Source organism: Carassius carassius, chromosome 17 (genome assembly GCF_963082965.1).
Source record: "Carassius carassius chromosome 17, fCarCar2.1, whole genome shotgun sequence".
Taxonomy (NCBI): domain Eukaryota; kingdom Metazoa; phylum Chordata; class Actinopteri; order Cypriniformes; family Cyprinidae; genus Carassius; species Carassius carassius.
This window is the reverse complement of record NC_081771.1, coordinates 8679648-8702885: the sequence shown is the minus strand read 5'-3', so window position 1 is coordinate 8702885 and position 23238 is coordinate 8679648. Positions and strand designations below refer to the sequence as shown.

The window sequence follows — 23238 nt, the reverse complement described above, 5'->3', positions numbered from 1 at the left end:
TGATTAGACGTGAAAATACATTTTGAATTGCACTTCCAATTGTATTCAATTTGAACAGTAGATTAGAATAAATGACACTTATGATTTTTTCAGAATTGTGCAGCCCTAATTTTACATTAAATGTGAATATTACAAAAGTAATAAGGCTGACAAAAAATAAAAATAAAACACTGCATAATTTATCTAGTTTATATGCTGGTAATTTTTAAACTTGAAAAGAGGATGCTATAATTCAAACCCAGCTAATCACTGTGATTCTGTGGCACAATGATTCAAAGGCCTCATTTGAACTATGATTTGTGCTGCAAAAACTATGATGTGTCCACCCCAAACTGAAAATTATCATGTACTCATGATAATGCCTATTTCAAACCTGAATGACTTTCTTTCTTCTGTGGATCATGATGGAAGATATTTTGAAGAATGCTGGTAACCAAACAGTTTCGGTCCCATTTCCATTGGTTCCCCCTGACAAAAAGTACAGTGAATGTCAAAAGGATCTGAGACTATTCGGTTACCAACATGCTTAAGTTGAAATAATGGTCAACTTATATATTGTTCCCGTCATACTTGCTTTTCATTACAGTGATCGTTTAATCGATGTCGAACTCATTTGATCAGTATTCAAGCATTTGAACGTACATGCACTAATCACTGGTGTTTGTTCTTCATTTAAGGATTTTGTTTTGTCAATACAATTATGTAGCAGTCAGCTGTTATTAATGATATTAGAGCAGCTGTCTGCTTTGAGTGCTCAAGCTTTTTGATGAAAAATTCAGCAGGACCCAGCTGGAGCTCACAAGCAGATGAGACTCACAGATTCAATTCACAGAAAACTCTCATATGATATATAATATTATTCATGCTCTCCGAATTTACATAGTTTTTTTTTATTTGTTCAGTTTGTTGTTCTGTGCAATTTACATAAACCTAAATGCTTCAGACCTATTTATATATGGAATTTATATATGAAATACTTTACCTTTTAATTAGTTTAGTAAAAAGACGATATAGATGATATATTGTTTAAGTGAAGTGTGAATTACTACTGTCTTGGTACACTCCAAAATATATGTTCTGTTATGTCTTTGAATAAACTATATGCTAATAATTTGTTATATATAGACTGGGGCTGGTTTCCTAAAGGGAAAGTTGTTACAGGGCTTATATTTCAGTAACTGTATCTAAGATTATACAGTAAGATTCTCTGTAGCTCAAACAGTAGAGCCTTGTGCTACCATCCCCAAGATCATGGGTTTCGACTCCCAGGTAAAGCAAGATTGATAATGTATACCATGGATGCTATGTACTGTAAGTCACTTTGGATGAATGTCTGTCAAATACTTAATAGTACATGTAATCAGTCAAAAGAGGTTTTATATTGATTTCCATCACAGTGATGTTTTGCAAGGTCTGTTATATATTTCAAGAAAAGACATTCCTCTTAAATCAAGGTCAAGTTTATATTGTGTGAAGATATAATGTTACATCATGACCCAGTCACCTCTATCAGTGAACCAGCTATTTTTTTATATTAACTGATGTCTTTCTCCATTTCGTTTCCCTTTTCCAGAGACAAGCAAAGTACTCCGAGAACAAACTGAAATGCACAAAAGCCCGCAATGACTATTTATTGAACCTGGCAGCCACCAACGCCGTTGTGGCGAAATATTACATCCACGATGTTTCGGATATGATTGATGTGAGTATGCACAATGAGGCATGCGTTTGTTTGTGTGTATCAGCTGTGATTTAAACCACTGAACTGATCAGGACTCGGCTCCTTCTGTTTCTCTTTGCATTGCGGGTGAAGTGTCTCCTTGTTAATATGGTTTGTTTGCCTCATTTCATTTCTCTAAATGTTTGCTTTGCATTTGCTAGAATGTCATTTTTAGTGAATTGGATTTGTGCTCTCATTTTATTCCCCTCTCCCTCCCTGTTTTTATTGAATTATTAATCACCATTACGGTAACCTCCTAATCTGTTTTGCAGCTTCATTCGGCTTCATTCAGCTTCACAATGAAAGATTAAAACTATTATTCTGCCAAACCAAAATGATTTTTGTCAGATTTATAACAAGAAAATGGAATTACTAGCTTAATTGCACATAAACCCTTTTAATGCATTTCATTCACAAAATATTGTTGCATATACAACAAAAGGCTCTCAGTCGCATGGGTATCATCCTATCAAAAATCTGCTGAGACTGGATTGGTGATGTGAAGTATACTGAAATATTTGCTCTGCTGGCTTGTCTCTGCTGTCTCTGTCGTGTTAGCATTAGTACGTACACTGTAGATAAACTGAACCTGATTTTTGCTGAGAGATGCAAAGAGTGTCACATTGCTGTCCATCGGTACGCCCTGATATCCTGAAGCAATTTAAAAACATAAAACCACACACACTTGTACTTTCTGATAACAGCAAAAAGGCTGAGAGGAAACATAAGCCATAATAGATAACTTTTAAACCGAGATGTATTGCTCCATGCAAACTGCTGCAATCACATACTGTTTGCATATTTTCTTAGCAACTGTTTTGTTAGAGAATGTTGCACTGCACAATCATCTTCAGTACTGTCTGTATTTTTTTTGCTCTTATGTACAAAAAGATTTAAATCCCTAAAACGGTTAACAGGTCGAATCTGGAGGAATTCTGTAAAGGGCGTTCAGTTAGGGTGTTGACATAGGTTTACTTTTAAAACCACTAATTGGTAGAAACCACCAAACCAAAACCAACTTACAAAACACCCACACCCACCACTGGGTATATAGAAATTCATGTGGTACTTGTGGCCTGCCGTGGTGAATTACAGTAGGATGCCAGGTTACCTTGTACCAGAAATTTACGGTTTGCTAGCTTTTCCAAAAATCAGAAGTGCCTCAACCCATGGAACTGGTGCTTTAGAGAAACTAGGAAGGCTTTGCATTTCCTCTGTTTAAAGGGGTAGATCACCCCAAATATCTTCTGTTATAATTTATCATCACTTAGCCTGTCATAATTTTGTTTCTCTGGTGAACACAGAGAAGTCATTTGGTCGAAAACTACATGAAACACTAGTGACTTTAATTGTATGGGCCACAAAACGTCTCCTTTTGTGTTTAACAGGAGAAAGAATGTTTTTGTTTTTTCATTTCCAAGTTTACAACCATACAGTTAAAAATAATTATCTGTAATAAAACCCTTTTACATTTAATGGTGCAGGCTCAGAAGTAGGACAGTTCTGTCATGTTTGAAAGTTTTCAGAGAGACTGACAGTGAACCGAAGGTAAACGGGTTTATTCAAACAATTGAATAAAAGGATCATGGAAACCCTTGCTAACCCTATTACACAGCAGAAGTTAAGCAGTGGTTTTCTGCTAAGGGCAAACAGTGGTTTCAGTATTACCAATGGACACAGTAAATTATTTTAAATAGTATGGATTTATTTCTAATGATTTGTTATTATTAGGGAATGCTGAAAATTTGAACCAGTGTTGTTATTGGGCCAGTAATGTGTAAATACAGAAACTAAACTTGGCAGTATTACTGTGCTATATTGTTTTACCATTGTACACCTCCTCTCCTGTGGCTTTGTAATGCTAAATAGATTGTGCCACAGGCTATGACCATCTAGTGTTTGCACTCAAACCCTTTAAAGCATAATATATGGATTTACAGTCCAACAGAGCGATAACTGCCTTGTTGCAATGACTCATAGAGGTTTAAAGATTCCCTCAAGCAAATTTAAACTTGCTCCACGTTGCTAAAAGAGGTTAGTTGCACATTTGTTACACATTTAAACTAATTAGCTAAGATATCCCACTGCGCTTGTTCTTCTAATTATAGATACTGACGATCTCGATTCTTCACTGGATAACATTTTCTCATTTAGATCATGTCATTTTAATGGCACTGTGATCCACGGAGACACAAGAGATGCTACCTGTCTTACAGTTCATCCTGTTAGAGTGAAATGTGAAATCTCATGACTGCTAAAAATAGGCATCACCATGGAAACATTTTGGCAAATAAAAATTGCATTTTATCTTCGCAGAAAGAAAGATTGGATTTGTGTCCATCTAAGTGTTATTCAGGCTTGCTGTGAGATATTTTATCTCTCATCCTTAATTTTTCTTCTTTCTACAGTGCTGTGACCTCGGGTATCATGCTAGCTTGGCACGCACATTAAGGACCTATCTGTCTGCTGAGTACAACCTGGAGACCTCTCGCCATGAGGGTCTGGATATCATTGAGAACGCTGTGGACAACCTGGACCCTCGTAGCGACAAGCACAAGATCATGGACATGTACAATCAGGTCTTTTGCCCACCCATGCGCTTTGAGTTTCTGCCGCACATGGGAGATGAGGTATCTAGTCTTCAATTTACCCAATAATATCTTATGATTGGAACAATTCGCCCCCGTCAAAAATTCTGTTATTATTACTCATCCTCAAGTCGCTCCAAACTTTCTGACTTTCTCATGTGGAGCAGCACTGATCATGACAGAGATAAACTGTTTTGTGTTTTGTTTTTGTGTGTCTCAGGTGTGCCAGGTGAGCGCTCAGCAGCCCGTCCAGACTGAACTTCTGATGCGTTACCACCAGCTGCAGTCCCGCTTGTCCACACTCAAGATTGAGAATGAGGAGGTAAGAATCATCACAGTTACTACGTGCAACATTTTATCATGGCCATTATTATGCTAACCACCTCTTCCAAATAATTATTTAGACGCCACAACCAAAAACCATTCACTTACTGTGATGCATATTGCACAATAAAATAGTCGCTAGCTCCCATCTGATTGACTGGTTTTATCCAATTTCCAAAAAGTTAGAGTGTCCAGGTCTTTATCAATGTGCTGGGAAACAAAGTTACGGTATGGTAACTTCACCGATAAGGCACCAAGCAGCTGCAACTGAATGCTTCAGTGAAAGATTTAGTTGTTTGATTCACAGTTCTTGTGGCTCAAGGCTTTGAATATTGAGAGATATTCAGAGCTTGTTAGAGTTCAGTTGTATAATCCACTTTGTTCTCAAAGTTATATCTGATGTCATATTTAAACCGAACATACAAAAGAACTAGTTGGTTGATTTACAGTGTCAGTCAGATAGACCCTGTTTAGCTCTTTGCTAGAACAAACTACAAGTTAAAACATAAGATTAAACTAACCCGTTGCGAAATCTGTGTGGAGGTCCTTCTCACAATTGCTGAACACTTGGATTTCTAATGTACATGTAATGACTGAAATTTGCAAGTGAAAATTTCAATCTCTCCACTTCAAGCACAACGTCATGTTATATAAATAAAATAGGTTGCAAACTCTGATTCCTGTTGAATTAAACATCACATCTGTATGCTATACAGATCCCTCTCTTCCAACCACATACTTTGAAAACTGTGGAGTTTTATGTACACCTGCTCAGTGTAAAGATTCATCAGCATCTTGAGTGTGAGTCATCACTCTGCAGAGAGCCCAACTGCCTCTCACACACGAGTCTTTTGCACTCAAACAGCCCTCGGCTTTGCGCACATGCTTTTTTTAAAACCATTTTTAAAGTGCTCCAGAGAATACTTGAGCCTACCAATCAAACTCGTTGCAATTTAGTCCATCCTTCTTGGGAACTGAGAATTTATTTTTAGCATTCTCATCTGTTAATAGTGTGTGTATCTTTTGGGATGGCACGGTTATCTCTGTGTTTGGTCTTTGTGATGGTTATTCTTTGTTTTGGTAGAGCAGAACACATCTCACTGACCAACTGAGTGTATGCAGGTGCTAATGGACTTTGTAATAGCTCCCATCTGTGTATATATATATAGATGGCGCCGCACATGGCTGCTTCAGTGCTTGGCTCTCCAGTGTTTGTACTGTTTTTGTTCGTTTTTCCTGTTTTTTGTTTAACAAACACGATCAGTTTCACCAGGGATGAACTGCTGAACATTCGGCAGAACACACCACATGATATTTTTCCGGATTTCTATTATACAGACGTTTTACTGAACATTGTTATCGGAGGAGCAGCGGCGCTGATCAAGCGCTTCAGGACGCGCAGACGGGGAAAGCGAGCGGGAGCGCTCGTCAGACTCAGGAAGCGCGGATTTCGAACGCCGTTGCCTAGCATCCATCTCGCAAATCTCCGCTCTCTACCCAACAAAACGGATGAACTCCTTCTGCTTTCTCGGACAAATAAGGATTTCTCTCACTCTGCTGCTCTGTGTTTCACGGAAACCTGGCTGAATGACGCCATACCGGACAGCGCGCTCCATCTGCCGGGCTTTCAGCTGTTCAGAGCGGATCGCGACGCAGAATCAACAGGGAAATCGCGCGGCGGCGGGACATGCTTTTACATCAATGAACGGTGGTGTACAGATGTAACTGTATTAAAGAAGATGTGCTGTCCTGATCTAGAAATGCAGTTTGTCAACTGCAAGCCGTTCTATTCGCCGCGGGAGTTTCACTCGTTCATTCTGGTTAGTGTTTACATCCCTCCTCAAGCGCATGTGAGCTCAGCTTTACAGAAACTCGCTGATCAGATCACAGACACAGAACAACAACACCCGGACTCTGTTTTAATCATTCTTGGGGACTTTAATAAAGCCAATCTCTCCCGTGAACTGCCAAAATACAGACAGCATGTTACCTGTCCCACCAGAGACAGTAATATACTGGATCACTGTTACACCACAATAAAGGATGCATATCACTCTGTTCCACGAGCAGCTTTGGGACGTTCTGATCACTGCCTGGTTCATCTCATACCGACCTACAAGCAGAAACTTAAATCTGCTAAACCTGTAGTAAAGACTGTGAAGAGATGGACCAGCGAAACAGAGCAGGATTTACAATCTTGTTTTGACATCACAGACTGGAGCGTTTTTGAAGCTGCTACCACCGATCTGGACGAACTCACAGAGACTGTAACATCCTATATTAGTTTCTGTGAGGATATATGCATTCCTACCAGGACTTATTTAACATTCAACAATGATAAGCCATGGTTTACAGTAAAACTCAGACACCTTCGTCAGGCCAAAGAGGATGCCTACAGAAATGGGGACAGGGTCTTGTACAATCAGGCCAGGAACACACTGAACAAAGAGATTAGAGCGGCTAAAAAGACCTACGCTAAAAAGTTGGAAGACCAGTTTACTTCCAACGACTCTACTTCAGTTTGGAGAGGACTGAGAGCCATCACAAACTACAAGACACCATCCCCTTGCACTGAGGCTAATCAACGACTTGCTAACGACCTGAATGAGTTTTATTGTAGATTTGAAACCCCCAACACCCACTCTGACCATCTCCCTACACAACCATTAACACCTCCTGCAATCCCCCTCTCCATACCTCCTGCTCTTCAAATCTGTGTAGATGATGTGCGCCAGGTCTTCAAGAAAAACAAAAGAAGAAAAGCACCAGGCCCAGATGGCGTTACACCAGCCTGCCTGAAAATCTGTGCTGACCAGCTGGCCCCCATCTTTTCACAGATCTTCAACAGATCTCTGGAGTTGTGTGAAGTGCCTTCCTGCTTCAAACGCTCCACCATAATCCCCATTCCAAAGAAACCCAAGATAACAGGACTTAACGACTACAGACCTGTGGCTCTAACGTCTGTCGTCATGAAGTCGTTTGAAAAACTGGTTCTGGCTTATCTGAAGGACATCACTGGACCCTTACTGGACCCCCTGCAGTTTGCGTACCGAGCAAACAGGTCCGTGGATGATGCAATCAACATGGCATTGCACTTCCTCCTGCAACATCTGGACAAAACAGGGACTTATGTGAGGATCCTGTTTGTGGACTTTAGTTCGGCTTTCAACACCATCATCCCAACAACCCTCCAGACCAAACTGACCCAGCTCTCTGTTCCTAGCTCTATCTGTCAGTGGATCACCAGCTTTCTGACAGATAGGCAACAGTTAGTGAGACTGGGGAAATTCATGTCAAACAGCTGCTCCACCAACACTGGTGCCCCTCAGGGATGTGTTCTCTCCCCTCTGCTCTTCTCCCTGTACACCAACGACTGCACCTCTAAAGACCCCTCTGTCAAGCTCCTGAAGTTTGCAGACGACACTACAGTCATCGGCCTCATCCAGGACGGTGACGAGTCTGCTTACAGACAGGAGGTTGAGCAGCTGACTGTCTGGTGCAGTCTTAACAACCTGGAGCTGAACACGCTCAAAACAGTGGAGATGACTGTGGACTTTAGGAGAAACCCCCCTGCACTTTCCCCACTCACCATCATGAACAGCACTGTGGCTGCAGTGGAGTCATTCAGATTCCTGGGAACCACCATCTCTCAGGACCTGAAGTGGGACAATCACATTGGCTCCATTGTGAAAAAAGCCCAACAAAGGTTGTACTTCCTTCGCCAGCTGAGGAAGTTTAACCTGCCACAGGAGCTGCTGAAACAGTTCTACTCAGCCGTCATTGAGTCAGTTCTGTGTACTTCAATTACTGTCTGGTTTGGTTCAGCTACAAAATCAGATATCAGAAGACTACAGAGAACTGTTCGGACTGCTGAAAGGATTATTGGTGCTCCTCTGCCCACCCTCCAAGAACTGTACACATCCAGAGTGAGGAAAAGGACTCAGAAAATCACTCTGGATCCCTCACATCCAAGTCACCCCATCTTTGAACTTTTGCCATCTGGCCGGCGCCTCAGAGCCGCAAATACAAGAACAGCAAGGCACAAGAATAGTTTCTTCCCCCAGGCAATCTACCTCATGAACAGTTAAATGTTTCCCACTTAAACTTATGCTTATGCAAAAATGTGCAATATCCTTATATTTATTTGTTACCCCTCCATCCTAGAACATTCCTGCATCTCACTCAATCCTATTCCATTATCATCTATAGCACAATTGTTTATACACTTATTTATTTGCCAATTTGTAATTCTCCTGTAAATTTTTTTTATTTTTTATTTTTTTTTGTCTGTGTGTTGTTGTCTCTGTTTACTGGAAGCTTATGTCACTAAAACAAATTCCTTGTATGCGCAAGCATACTTGGCAATAAAGCTCTTTCTGATTCTGAACTGAGTGTATGCAGGTGCTAATGGACTTTGTAATAGCTCCCATCTGTGTGTATTGATGTGTCTTATAACCAGCTAGTAATTGATTATTTTGTGTCATATAGGAAATGTGTGCCACATTAATCTGAGGGCCTGGGGCCAATTTACACACCATTCACTACAGGATTCAGACGATCCTTGATTTTATACATTGGTGTGAGTGATCTATAGTCCCAGGGTCATATGTACCGGTATAGAGATTTAGAAAGTTTCAGAGCACTACAGTATTTATAAAAATATCACCTGTGGTTTGGCTGCGTCGGTTATCTTGAAAATAGGTGAAATGGGTTGAGATCTTTTCTTTATTGCTAATTTTTGAGGTTTTAATAATTTTACCTGCATAAGCATTCAAGTAAGCAGCAATACATTTAAGACTGTGGGCCTATATCTATCATACTGTAGTGACACATAGATGGTAGTTGAAGCTCATTTGACACTTTTTTTAACTAGTGTACTGCACATCTACTTTTATTTGGAAGTTTAATAAATTTTTTCAGTCTCTCAATATTCTTAAGCTCATATTGTGGGTTTGAATACATCACAGAGGTGCGTTCCTGTTATTGCAAACCTGTTATTGCAAACAGTAATCACTTTAACAATAAAGATTTTTTGTTTATGTCAGGCGAGCATTTCTATTTTCCTTTCCCTGCTAACATTATATGACAACAACATTCAATATTAATTTTAACTTAATTTGTGTGTGTGTGTACCAGGTATTCAACATGTTTTGAGGTCCAAATGTCAACTAAATATTCATTTTGGTATGAATGTTGACAACTGCTATGCTGCTTAATATTTTTGTGATAACCATGATTTAAAAAAAAACAACAATTCAATTTAAAGACAATTCGAAAGAACAACATTCATTCTGTACTGTGACTTTTGATCTATTTGATGAATCCTTGCTGAAAAAAGGATACACTTATACACAAGTATACACTTCTTTTAAAATTTCTCCTAATGACCCTAAACTTTGATCGGTAGTGTAAATCTTACATAATTTATAAATTCATACTTCTCTCTCTTTCACCTTACTGAGCCCCTGCTATGTTTAATTAGGTGCGCAAGACCCTGGATGCCACCATGCAGACCTTACAAGACATGCTGACAGTGGAGGACTTTGATGTATCAGATGCCTTTCAGCACAGCCGATCCACAGAGTCCATCAAATCCGTGGCTTCTGAGAGTTACATGAGCAAATTAAACATTGCTAAGAGACGATCCAATCAGCAGGAGACGGAAGTCTTCTACTTCACTGTGAGTGGCTGTATTTTCTCAGAACATAAGCACTGGGAGCACAAGTACTGTTTTTATTTTTAGTCCAGTTTTATATGACTTTTTGTGAATGGCATATGAAATTCATTTATTAATCAGCATATGTAATGAATTACATTTTTATTTTACAGACACTAGTTATTTTGGAAATAAAATTCCAAAATCTGCCATCTTCCATTTATAATGCTTTAAAAAAAAAGATGAAGTCCAGGTTCTCTGGACTATCAGTTGATCTTTTAATACACGGTTCTCATCACAATCATATCTGTAAACACTGATATCAAAGTCTACTAGGCCTGTCCTATCTATCTGTCCAAACTCAGTCATCACGCTCAAATCCACAAAACATTAGTGACAAGGCCCATGCCTCACCAATGAGACGGAAATTAAATCCTCCTATTGGAACAGATTGAATTTGCGGCGTGCAAAGTACAGCAAAATCAGTTCTTTGTTGCCCAGAGCACACATCACTCCTCTGTTTTAGTCACATCCTATTAAAATCATTAACTCACTGACACCTTCATCTGTGTCGCAGAAATTCAAGGAGTACCTGAACGGCAGTAACCTCATTATTAAGCTACAGGCCAAGCATGATCTCCTGAAACAGACTCTGGGGGAAGGTGAGTTGTCTGTTTATTAAATAAGTTTCTCTCTGCTCTCTGGAAATGCTGAGCGTCAGCTAAGCCTCTGGTATCTTATTGCAACTTTGGTCAGTACTGGATTTAAAATTGAAAGTTGGAGCTTCATAGAAAGCTCAAATAGTTTGTATAATGAATGTGTCTAAACTAACTGGACAAGATATACAGAAGTAAGGGCCAAAAAGTTTAAGACCACTAGTGAAAATTCTTCTATTTTGTGTCTGCTGTCTAATTTAAAGCTGGCAGACAAGTTCAGAGCTTGTTATCCACAAGTTTGTGTAGAACTGATGATCATGTTTTAATATGCTCAGTGTCACCAATTTGATTACTGACATAAATATGATATAAAGATGTATTTTATTTATGTCATTCTTCCATGTCAGTCTGGGATTTGTAATTAATTACATTTTAAAAATAGAAAAAATATATTGAATTTAATCCCAGATTTTCATTGTCATCTATTTCTGGTACAGAACTTTAAACTACATTAAAGCAATATAGAGGGTAATTTCCAGCCTAATGTTTATAGTATTACTTCAGTTATCCTTCAGTCTGTTAATACAAATGTGGATTAAACATTTAAAATATGACCATAACACAAACTTTTATTTGTGTTAATGTAATAAAAGTATGATTACTTACTAAGCCTTCTGTGCAAAGTTATGTGCAAAGTTTAGTTATTTCAACTGATATCACAGTTAACTAAAACATAAACCCAATTACTTTTTCACTGTACAGACACAGCTAATACTGTGAAAAAAGTCCCAGACACTATTGTAGATTTTGTAGACTTTCTAAATAATGCCAAAGATTTTCTTCAGGCAGATAGTAATGTTGTAGTCAAAGACCTTTTTGCAAATGCCTGAAGAAAGACTGAAATGTTGTTAGGCTATGACAGTGTTTTGGGGTATAAATAATCCATTTAAATGATTTAACAAAACATAAAAGCTAGGCTGTAATTGAGTGTGAACATGTTTTGTTTTTTCCCAACTGAGGGACACAGATGCCATCCATAGACATTTAGTTGAAATTTACCTTAACTATATTCCTTTAAGTATAAGGCCTTTTGTTGTCAGATGATTAGAAAGACCCCGCTTTCATGGCCGCATCTCCCACAAGGCCTCTTGTCACTTCAGTTACGGGCAGTTTACGCCCAATCAATCAGCTAGTGGCACTGGAGGGGGATTTCAGCAGCTGCCTGTGCAGCAGCTCATAACCTAATGACGGTACACTGTGGGACGCCCCAGCTGAGTCCAGCCATCCACGTATATGATTGCTGACCAGTCCTGCCCTCTTCTCCTCACCAGACTGTGTGCTCATTTACACTTCACCTCATCGGCTCAGTAGAACCAGACACTCGAGGCTAGCCAAGGTGTGTGCGTTAGTGCATATACATGAGTTTGTCACATATGGTTCCAGCAGGTACCACCCATGTTTTTAAATGATTCACCTAATTGATCCTCCATCCATTAAGCCAATTAGCTCGGCACATCTAATTCTATCTATTAATGTTATCAAGGGTTGCCATGTCACCAGCCACCTGGCTTAAATGCTGACGCTTATTTAAATAAGTAATATGGAAGAATAACTGTCTCGATTTGCAAATGTTCTGTGTGTAAACCAGACCCTCCCAAACCACTGTCCAGAAGCATGGTTGAAAGGATTGGAATCTTCCAATTTCAGTCTGAACTCCTCAGCTGGCAAGACAAAAGCCTTTCAGTTTTTTGAATGATTTTAGAGGGCATAGCAAAGGCACATGGAAAGCACCCCATTTGATATGCAGATTTAGTGAAATTAAATGATTTGAGGGCCCACTTCACATCTCTGAAGTACCCGTGTAGAAACATTAGTGGTTCCACCTCATTACATGGTGATTCAGAATTGGAAAAACTAGAGATAATTTGGGGAGGTTTTTCCCCCTTCTTTTTCAACGGAATAATTTTTTATTGCATTAGTTTTATATGCTTTTTTAAAATCGATGTGCTTAGCATTACTATTGTTTTTGGATTTCCACAATAATTTGTTTACATGAATTGTGGAGCTTGTTGAGAAGAGGTGTGCTTTCATATTTTCAGTAGTCAGATTTCACAACAGAATACTAAATACTATACCTACAAGCCTTGTCTAGGCACCACAGTGTGATAGAGATATGATAAAAAAAGCAAATATTTAACAACCATCCACTTATTTACACCTTAGCCACATTATGGCATCAACCCAACAACAAATCTAAGAAAATTAAAATATATTTTATTTTATTTATTTATTTTCAATTCAAATCTGAAACTTAACATTATAATTAGTTCTATAGTTTAGTTTGATAGTTTAATTCTTGTATTATTACTTGTATTGTCACTAGGGTTGGGCTGATAGATGATGTCATCATCCATCGCTGATGGCTGATAGACATCACAATGTTGCGCTGGCATTGTGACCCCCCCTCCCCTTCAATCCCCCTTTTTGAATGCACGATCGCTTTTTAGTTTTACTATCACTTTCGAGATTCACGATTGCACGTACTCTTTTTGTAATATGGAGATAATGAATCTCCGCACCACTCACATCCGGTGTACACATGATGTTAGGTATCGTTAGTTGTTTTCCCTTATAAGGATTCACACTTAAGGCATACCCCCTAACTCCGCAACACTTCCCCCACCCCCACTCCCCGCCGATTTCATTGTACATCGCGATGTTTCACTGTAGACATCGTTTGATGCCAAATTTGTAGACATCGCCCAACCCTAATTGTCACATTTGAGTGTTTTTTTTTTAATCAATTATTATTATTACTATTTTTAATAATTTGGAAACATTCTTGCATTATCATTTTTCTTTTTGACCATTCTGTTTGTTTGTGGGCATGTATACATTTTTATTGTTTGTATGATTGCGATACCAAGGAACCCTTTTTAGTGCACTGGACATTGGGACAAAGAACCTAGTGAGCCGTCACAGACATCGCTCAGTGTCACCAGTGTGAAATGAATCCCTTGATGCACACTCACTCTTGCACACCCTCATACCCACAAATGCAAACACACACTCATTTAGCCCCTTTAGTTCATTCTGTGACCATCTGACACCCCACAGGGCCCATTCCGAGGTTTCTACGGTGACCAGTTCTGCTTTTTTGTCTCAAGCGCTGTTTGGCTACTCACCCATTCATCTCGTCTTCAATAGCCCACGCCACTCTCACGATAGCCCTCAATATGCGCTGACCGAGCTTTAGAACCCAGAGCATGAGATCATGCTAATAATGACATTTCTAACTCCTCCCTCTTTCCTCTCTCTTTTTTAGGAGAAAGAGCTGAATGTGGAACTACAAGGTAAGAAAGCTCTGCTGATGATGAAATTTTCAAAAACAAAAGGTTCTAGGTTGGCATCTGTGGTTCCATGAAGAAACTTTACCATCCAGGGATCCTTTCCATTGCATAAATGCCCTTTATAATGGTAAATGGCTCCGTAGATTATTAACACATTCTTCACACTAGGAAACAAAAGGTTATTTGAAGAGCTGTTCACTGTAAGGTTCTTTGCGGGACTTTTCTTTTGTAGTATACTTTTAAAAATAAAGGTACATTATTGGCATCCATGGTTCCTTGAAAACCTTTAACATCCATGAAACCTTTCTATTGCACAAAATGCTCTTTCTAAAAACTGTTCACTGAAAGGTTCTTTGAGGAAGCCAGAATGGTTCTTCAAGTATGTGACATCACTTTGAAACCCCCCTTTTGGAACCTTTAAAAGTTAAGATTGTATAGCTGTGAAAACACCCTTTTGAAACGTTTATTTTAAAGAGTGAAGATATACTTTTACCTCAGTCTCTCAAGATTTTTGTCCAATTAAATTACCTTTAAAGACAACTGCACTTGTTAAGCCATTGAAAAGAATGATTCAGTCCGTTTTATACTTCTCATCCATATTCATTATTCATTATCCATATCCATGATTATTGTTTTTAATGGAAAAGTTATTTTACCACAGTCGCAAATCATTGTTGTGGCATTTATAGACTAAGAAGAGATGATTCTCACTCCATTTTCTGCATGTTCAGCTGCTAAACCAACCTCTAAAACACTTAACAGGCCAGGGTAAAAGCAAGAGAGGACAAATAAAACTTTTTTAATATTGCATGATGGTCAAAAGGGGACTTGTCCTCAAGCTGTCACTGGCAGGGGCTCAGCTCATGCTGGGCTATCCAGAATGTCCTCTGACAGTCGGGGAGAATGCTTAGATAAGAGCCTTCCTAGTAAACAGATGCAGGCCTCTTCTGACCTCTCAGTTGGAGGACATCTACTAGTGTTGCCATTGATAATCATATGCTCTTTATTTAAGAATGTATTTATAAATACAGCTGTGAACACTTCACCAATGCATATGTTGGTACTCTGATATGAAATTATGCTAGTGTAGCTAGAAGCGTAGTTGCATTCACATAGTTGCATAGAATGTTTAAGATCCAAATAATGGTATTTGCTCAGTTTTATTGAAAACATCCAACTCACCTATATCTGTTAATGATTAATCATGTAAGCAAATATAAACAACAGCTTGTGCTTGTGCCCTCAGGTTACCACCAAAGTACAGAGCCATGTCATGTTTGATTTTGATTGCATTTACTGGTCTGTCACAAGAGCAGTTATGTTTCCATAGCTAAATGTTTCAATAAGGGCCTGATTCAGTGCTCCTATAGGGAATAGAAAAGTCCCTGCAGCTGTTATCGGATCATTTCAGGTCAAAAGCATTAGGATGTAATTACAATCTTTTAAAGAACAACAATTAATCCCTGTTGCTTATTTAAACCCCTCATTATCGGCTGTTTCCTTCGCTGAGACACAAGTAAGAGTTGTGTATATGGGAAAGGGTTTTGCTGTGTAGATTTTAAGGTCATTCAACGGGTGTTTTGTGTATGTTTTTTGTTCCATCTAACCATCTCCATTCCTCAGACCCCCAACCCTTCCCCCGAAACCACAGAAATTGCGGAAACCAAGGCCTCGTTCCATCTATAACCATAAGCTGTTTAATGGCAATATGGAGAGTTTCATTGAGGTACCCACTGACTTTGGTGCTAACAGTGCCCCCTGATGGGCTGGAGGAATGGCTGAAGCTCTTGCCTGTTTTTTCCTCACTGACTCATGCGCTCACACCCTCTATTTGCTTCAGATAATTTCCTGTCTTTCACCAGGTTGGCGATGATGCAGATGATAAGGGTAGCAGCTGATGCCCTCCTGCCTAAATAGAGACTCAGTAGGGCCCATTAGTTTGTAAGGAGCTGCCTTAATGCTTAATTTATGCAATTAAGTGGTCGATTACCACTTAGATTTAAAGTATTTTGTTAAAAAAAGACATAAATTGCAGAGAAAATTAAACGGAGAGTATCAGGTTCTCCACATGCTTCCCTTTACTGCATCTCAAGCCATGCCAGCAGCCGTCCTTAATGCTATTCCACCCAGTCACCACCACGACACTGTCGTCTTCATGACGATTCTGTCATCCCTTCCTCTCTAACTGTGATTTTCTCGCCTCTTTCACTCCTTTGCTCTGCTCTACACTGCTTTGTGTCCTAGGGGAAGACGGAATGCTCGTACCCGCAATCAGGTACTTTAGACCAGGCATTGACTGTCTTTACCTTCAGATAAGGCTGTAATACATTTGCTTAGACAAATGACATGTCATTGCTGCTTTCCACAAGAGTTCAAAAAGAAATTGTAACAAGCTTTCTGTAGCGAACTTCGGATGAGTTGTTACTAGCAGCCTTGGCTGAACTTTTAATATGCTTAATGCTTTGCTTTATTTTCTACTAAAACAATGAAAAAATACTTATTTATTTATTATTATTATTATTATTATTGTTTTTGTTTTGTGTATATATCCCCTGTTTTTAAAGCAGTTAGAAAATTGTTACTTAAAGGTGCACCAAGCAGTTTTTCCCATTTAAAAATGTTTTGCATCTAATGACACACAGATATGTTAAAAATATTTGTTTAGTTATACAGCAAAATTAAAATAATGTATACCCACAAGAGATAAAACTCCAGTCGAAGCAGTGGCTTAGAAAAAGTAAGTTTAACTCTTCAAATCCATATTCCACAATAAAACATGTCCAATAATATTGATTACGGAGATAAAGCAAGTCATTTTTAGCTGGTCATGTGATCTTAGCATGGAAGCCCAAAGATGCGACCAGCTCCATGTTAGATACAACCGGTTTTATTAGATTTATTAGGATTGTACATGATATTAAACATGATTGTATACTATTTTATCATTTCATACTATTTTTATTACTTAATGTTTACATTTTAATGAGGGGAAAATTAGCAGGTGCACCTTTAAAGGGACAGATCACCTAAAAATGACAATTCTGTAATAATTTAATTGCTCTAATGATGCTCCAAACATATATGACTGCTTTCTTTTGCAGAATCCCAAAAAAAAAAAAAATATTGTTGAAAATGGTTGTCTGTACAATTTAAGTTAATTGAGTCCGATTTTGTTTTACTCCTTCAAAACACCCTCTTTTTTTTTGTTTCCCGGAAGAAGAAAGTTAGGTTTGGTCGAGCAGAATTGTCATTCTTTTGGTGAACTGTCCCTTTAAATCTCAGCAACAGCTTTAAAACTGCTGCCATTTTTTAATGATTGTTGTCTTTCAGGACTCAGGTCAACCCATTCCTCTGGTTGTGGAGAGCTGTATTCGATACATTAATCTATATGGTAAGTGGTTCAAGGAAAGGTCACCAATCGATTACAGATAAACATGGTGACTCAAGAGCTACTGGAAACCATTAGAGAACTCTCCAAAAACAACACATCCCCTTATCATTCAGAAAGTGTTCAACATACTCAACCAGAAAGAGACACAGATGCTAATTTGAATAAGGACTCATCTGTTGTAAGTTAGTGGATCCCATGATACTTTGGAAATCTTTGCATATAAAGTCCATCTGTCAGGGTAAAGCTGAAGTCAATAAAGTGAATTTAGAAATGACATTGGTTTGGCTGCTAAGTATGTTGTGGGTTGATGATTTGTTATTCTGCTAGAGACTATACTTTTTTTATAGATGTCAAGGCAGAAAATAATAATGCTATAAACTCTGTTCTCTCTGTTGGCTCAAAGATTGTTAACAAGAACCAAATCTACTCTTTCGTTGAGATTATTGCATTAAGATCACATGTGTTCCCTCAGGATCCAATGAAATCTTGAAAATGTTTGGAAATTCTTTGGCAAAACTCATATATGCCAAAAATAAAGGACCCCTTAGAGGGAAATGTTGCATTTCCTCCTGTGTGCATTTTGTTTTGAGCTGGAAATAATGCAGTATCATAAATTAATGAATGAATGAGGCATTTACTGTACAGTATATAGCACTTTATTGTGGATTGCTGTACACCCAAAGAGATTTACAATCATATGGGGGGTCGCTCCTCAACCACCCCCAGTGTGCAGCATCCACCTTTAAACAATATCATGCCTTGACAAGTTTTTGACTCATGTTTCTTTTTATTTTCCTGTGCCAGGGCTGCAGCAACAAGGCATATTCCGAGTTCCCGGATCTCAGGTGGAAGTCAACGATATTAAAAATTCATTTGAAAGAGGTTAGGCACCTAGAGATTAACTGTTATTATTTTTTCATTTACTTTTATGTACTTTCCAAACTGTGAATATGTTTCTTCTGTACATCAGAGTATCATTGATGAGCAGAGGGTGTAAATAACATCAGCAAATTTAATTTGGTGTCAGGATTTCGTTTTAGAAAAGCTTTCCTGTGAAACAAATTGATTATAAATTTAGCTCATGTTTGTAGATATAGACAATAATCTGCCTGGTTTTGATATTGACAAATTATATCAGCCATGTCTAAGGCTATTCCATAGTCAAAATCATTCAATTTCCACTGAAACATTTGCTACCTAGAAAATAAAAAAGAATAAGAGAATTATAATGATAACAGAAAACCATTTAGTAAATTCAAATAGCAAATTCTGATAATAGTAATATAGAGATTGGACAGCGAGAGTAACTGCTCTCAAAAAAATGTACTTTCACTTTAGCCAATTTTACTTAATCCGTTCATGTTGTGATCACTTAAAAAATTAATTTAACAATGTGAACTTAATTTAGTCTAGTTCATTCAACAAAAAAGTGTGTATTGTCAGCTTTACTTAAAAATTATTTGTTCAGCCAACATAACATTGTTGCATAAAAGTAACAGATTAATAAAACCAATACAGACTTGAATCTCATTGGCTGAGGATTTTGCAGTGTATTATGGGTAATTGTTGTTCTGTCACCCTCTTGCAGAAGTGTAGCACCATTAGATAGGTACGTGAGTAATAAAAGCAAGTCATGTTTGATTTACTGAACTTGTTCTGATATATTTTAGAACAAAACATACAAACAAATGGTTGGAAATGCAACATTGCGTTCCAGACATGTTTGTGATCTGTTTGATGAACTGTAATTAAGAGATGGTTTATATGTTGAGTTGTATTGAGCAGCTGCACTCTTATTTATTGATTCAGTGTAATGGACTTATTAAATCCTAATTAAAGGGGGTGGCAATATTAAAAAAAAATTGTCATCACTAATTACAATTTTCATGTACAATTAAGTCAATTGTTGTTTGTTGACTCTACTAAGGTTTGTTAAGTTATGTTTACTTAAACTTCTTTTGTAAAATGAACTAAATTATTATTTGTTGAGATTACTTAAACAAATTGTTTAATTTTTAATTAAACCCAACATATCATTTTTTTGCCAGGTAATCTTTTACTGGAATTGTCTCTTTTTAAGTATCTCAATTCATCAAATATGGAGGATGAGTGCATATTTCAGCAAGAGGGATGCAAGATAAACTAAACAAATGATACCATAAGGCTATTAGTCATTAGGTGTTATACAGCAGTGTTGTTGATAAATAACTACGTTTTAATGTGGAAACTTGATATTGTGTCACAGGTAATTGAATCATTGGCGTCCAAAAATTAAGTATATTAAGTTGCCTGCTAGTGCTTATATGTGTGTTTTTATCACGCTTGTAAAAAGACAAATTCCTCTTTTGTAAACCCTTAATTTAATTGTGATATTATTTACTTAAATTAAAATATATGATTATATATGAATGAATGAATGAATGAATGCTTTATTTCGAACATAAGCATAAAACAAGTAACAAAAGAAAGTAAATTGAAAATAAAAAGACAAACAAACCAAACAATTAATGATAATAATATGAAACCAAAATGTCCGAAAAGGAGTAGGATGAAGCATAAGCTTATTAAAACCTACCCCTTCTCCACTATTCAATAAACAATCAGTTTTCCCTAATAAACATATTTACATAATACCTATCTACATAAAATAGAAAATAAATAAATTAAGAAAACAAATACATAAATTATTTACCGATTGCTAAATATATATATATTAGGATATATATTAGGATTGTGTATATATAAAAATATATATTAGGATTGTGTGTATTTTTTTCTCCTTTAATCACTATTTTCCCATCATTTATTTCAGGTGAGGACCCACTGGTTGATGATCAGAGCGATCATGACATCAACTCTGTGGCTGGCGTTCTTAAGCTGTATTTCAGAGGGCTGGAGAATCCTATTTTCCCCAAGGAGCGCTTCCTGGATTTGATCTCCACCATCAGTGAGTGTTTCATTCAGCTGCAGGATCGGTCAAAATGTCACTGGATTGATTAAACCTGATATTACTCCATCGATTGCTGTTATTTGTTGTATGTTTCTACTGGTGCTTGGCTTCATCTTAGCAATTTTACAATACAAAGCAATTGTCAGTTTCTTATATTTTGTTTTTGGTAAAAAAATTTTTTTAAAAAAAATGTACGTAAAAAGTAAAGCATTAAAAAAACAAGTAAATATTCATGTTAATTTAGTATTTTTTAATTCATAAATTTTTGTATTTAAGTTTTTATTCAGCAGGAAAGCATAATTTATTTATTTTTTAAAATGCATTAAAAACTCTTTCCAAAATTAATAATCAGAAATATTTTCTGAGCACCAAATCAGCATATTAATATGATTTCTGAAGGATTATGTAACACTGAAGACTGGAGTAATGTCTGCTGAAAATTCAGAATTGTCATCAAAGGAATAAATTACATTCTAGTATATATTTATATAGAAAACCGTTACTTTAAATTGTAAAAAACAATTTCAGAATAGAATGTTTTTACTGTATTTTCGATGAAATTAATGCAGCTTTGTTGAGACTTCTTTCAAAAACATGAATCGGTCTTACCAATAGTTGTGCGTTTTGAAGGTAGATTTAAATTTGTTTACATGTTTACTTGTCGATTTCTTGTTTCAGAGCTTGAATCATCAGCGGAAAGAGCCCACCACATCCAGCAGATCATCGTCACCCTTCCTCGTACCATCATCATCGTCATGCGATACCTGTTTGCTTTTCTAAATCAGTAAGTTTTATAATTTCAACAACTGTTATTTTGTGGCATACTTTAAACTAGTTGACCTGCAGTCACACACATGAGACATGCTCAAAACTAGGAGGCTAATCTGTCATTTTACCACACTGTTCTCCCCAGCATCTCTGTCTTCAGACTGTAAATATCCTAGTAAGTCACCATTTATATGAATAGCACCAGTCACAAGCAAAGACATTCATTATATTTACAAAGAGCTATTCAACAGCCCCCACTATTCTTGTTTAATATATGACCACGTTTGTCAAGGAGTGCTTTAGAGGATATTTACGCCAGAAGAAACCCATCAGTCTGTACTGTACTACACCTGTCCTGTTCTCCTGGCTTTTTATTGATGCTTCCTGTTCTCACCCTCCCCCAGACCAAACAAAGAATTTGATTTCACATCATGAGTTTTCCCTCTGAATTCCTTCCCCCTTTCATTTAATCTCGGTGCACACAGCTCTGACTCATTTGAACTTCTCTTCTGCAGTCAAGAGACTTCCCAATGAGAGATGAGCTGAAAGATAATACACTGTACATGAAGATGAATTCTCTGGGACAAAGTTATGAATTCATATATTGAAACAGACAGCAGGAGTAAGAATAGGGATGTACCAATTCACTCAACTCACGATTCGATTCACGATTTGATTCGATACACAATTTTTTTAAAACAAAATGTATAATAGCTTGGACTAAATGCTGCATGTTTCTTTGTGAAATTGAAATAAAACACTATAATAATATACTTGTATAGCACTTTGTTTATCATTGCTCTTTTGTTGGTTTTGAATGCTTCTATTGGCCTCATTTGTAAGTTGCTTTGGATAAAAGCATCTACTAAATGACTAAATTCAAATATAATGTAAATTTAAATAACAAAACTAAATATAAATTTTAAAACAAGCCCCAAATCAAATAAGTAACACAAATAAAATAAATCTCTACATACAGTATTAACAAAATAAGGCTTTGTCTGTGCTCTTTCTATTTAAAATTAGAAGCAACCACTGCATCATGATCCAGATGCTGCATACATTACATTTACATTACATTTATTCATTTAGCAGACGCTTTTATCCAAAGCAACTTACAGATGAGGACAGTGGAAGCAATCAAAAACAATAAAAAGAGCAATGATATATAAGTGCTATAACAAGTCTCAGTTAGGTTAACACAGTACACCTAGCATGGGATTTTAAATAATATAATATAAAGAAAACAGATAGAATAAAAAAAGAATAGAGCAAGCTAGTGTTAGAGGTCTTTTCACATACACACACACACACACACACACATACAATTGCATAATTAATGAAAAGAAAATAGAATCTAAAAAGATTAGAAAGGTAGTTAGATTTTTTAAAAGAATAGAATTAGAATAGTGAGTGTTAAAGTTAGAGGGTCAAATAAAGATGGAAGAGATGTGTTTTAAGCCGATTCTTGGAGATGGCTAAGGACTCAGCTGTCCGGATAGAGTTGGGGAGGTCATTCCACCAGGAGGGAACATTTAATTTAAAAGTCCGTAAAAGTGACTTTGTGCTTCTTTGGGATGGCACAATCAAGCGACGTTCACTTGCAGAACTCAAGCTTCTAGAGGGCACATAAGTCTGAAGTAACAAATTTAGATAAATGGGTGCAGAGCCAGTGGTGGTTTTGTAGGCAAACATCAATGCCTTGAATTTTATTCGAGCAGCTATTGGAAGCCAGTGCAAATTGATAAACAGATGTGTGACATGTATTCTTTTTGGCTCATTAAAAATTAATCTTGCTGCCGCGTTCTGAATTAATTGTAAAGGTTTGATAGAAT

At 37.2% G+C, this 23238-nt stretch overlaps 1 protein-coding gene across 2 annotated transcripts in view; it reads left to right on the top strand.

Annotated features, from left to right (window-relative positions):
• The window catches only part of srgap3 (SLIT-ROBO Rho GTPase activating protein 3), a 92267-nt gene that overhangs the window by 50288 nt on the left and 18741 nt on the right, over positions 1–23238 (top strand). The window contains exons 6-16 of one of the 2 annotated variants that reach the window (XM_059570692.1): positions 1574–1702; positions 4129–4350; positions 4529–4630; positions 10115–10312; positions 10866–10950; positions 14270–14297; positions 16539–16569; positions 17625–17685; positions 18490–18567; positions 20498–20632; positions 21314–21419. In XM_059570692.1, coding sequence (XP_059426675.1) covers positions 1574–1702; positions 4129–4350; positions 4529–4630; positions 10115–10312; positions 10866–10950; positions 14270–14297; positions 16539–16569; positions 17625–17685; positions 18490–18567; positions 20498–20632; positions 21314–21419 — 1175 coding nt within the window. Of the gene's footprint in view, positions 1–1573; positions 1703–4128; positions 4351–4528; positions 4631–10114; positions 10313–10865; positions 10951–14269; positions 14298–15917; positions 16021–16538; positions 16570–17624; positions 17686–18489; positions 18568–20497; positions 20633–21313; positions 21420–23238 lie in introns of both variants that reach the window. The other variant, XM_059570691.1, reaches the window with a different exon arrangement.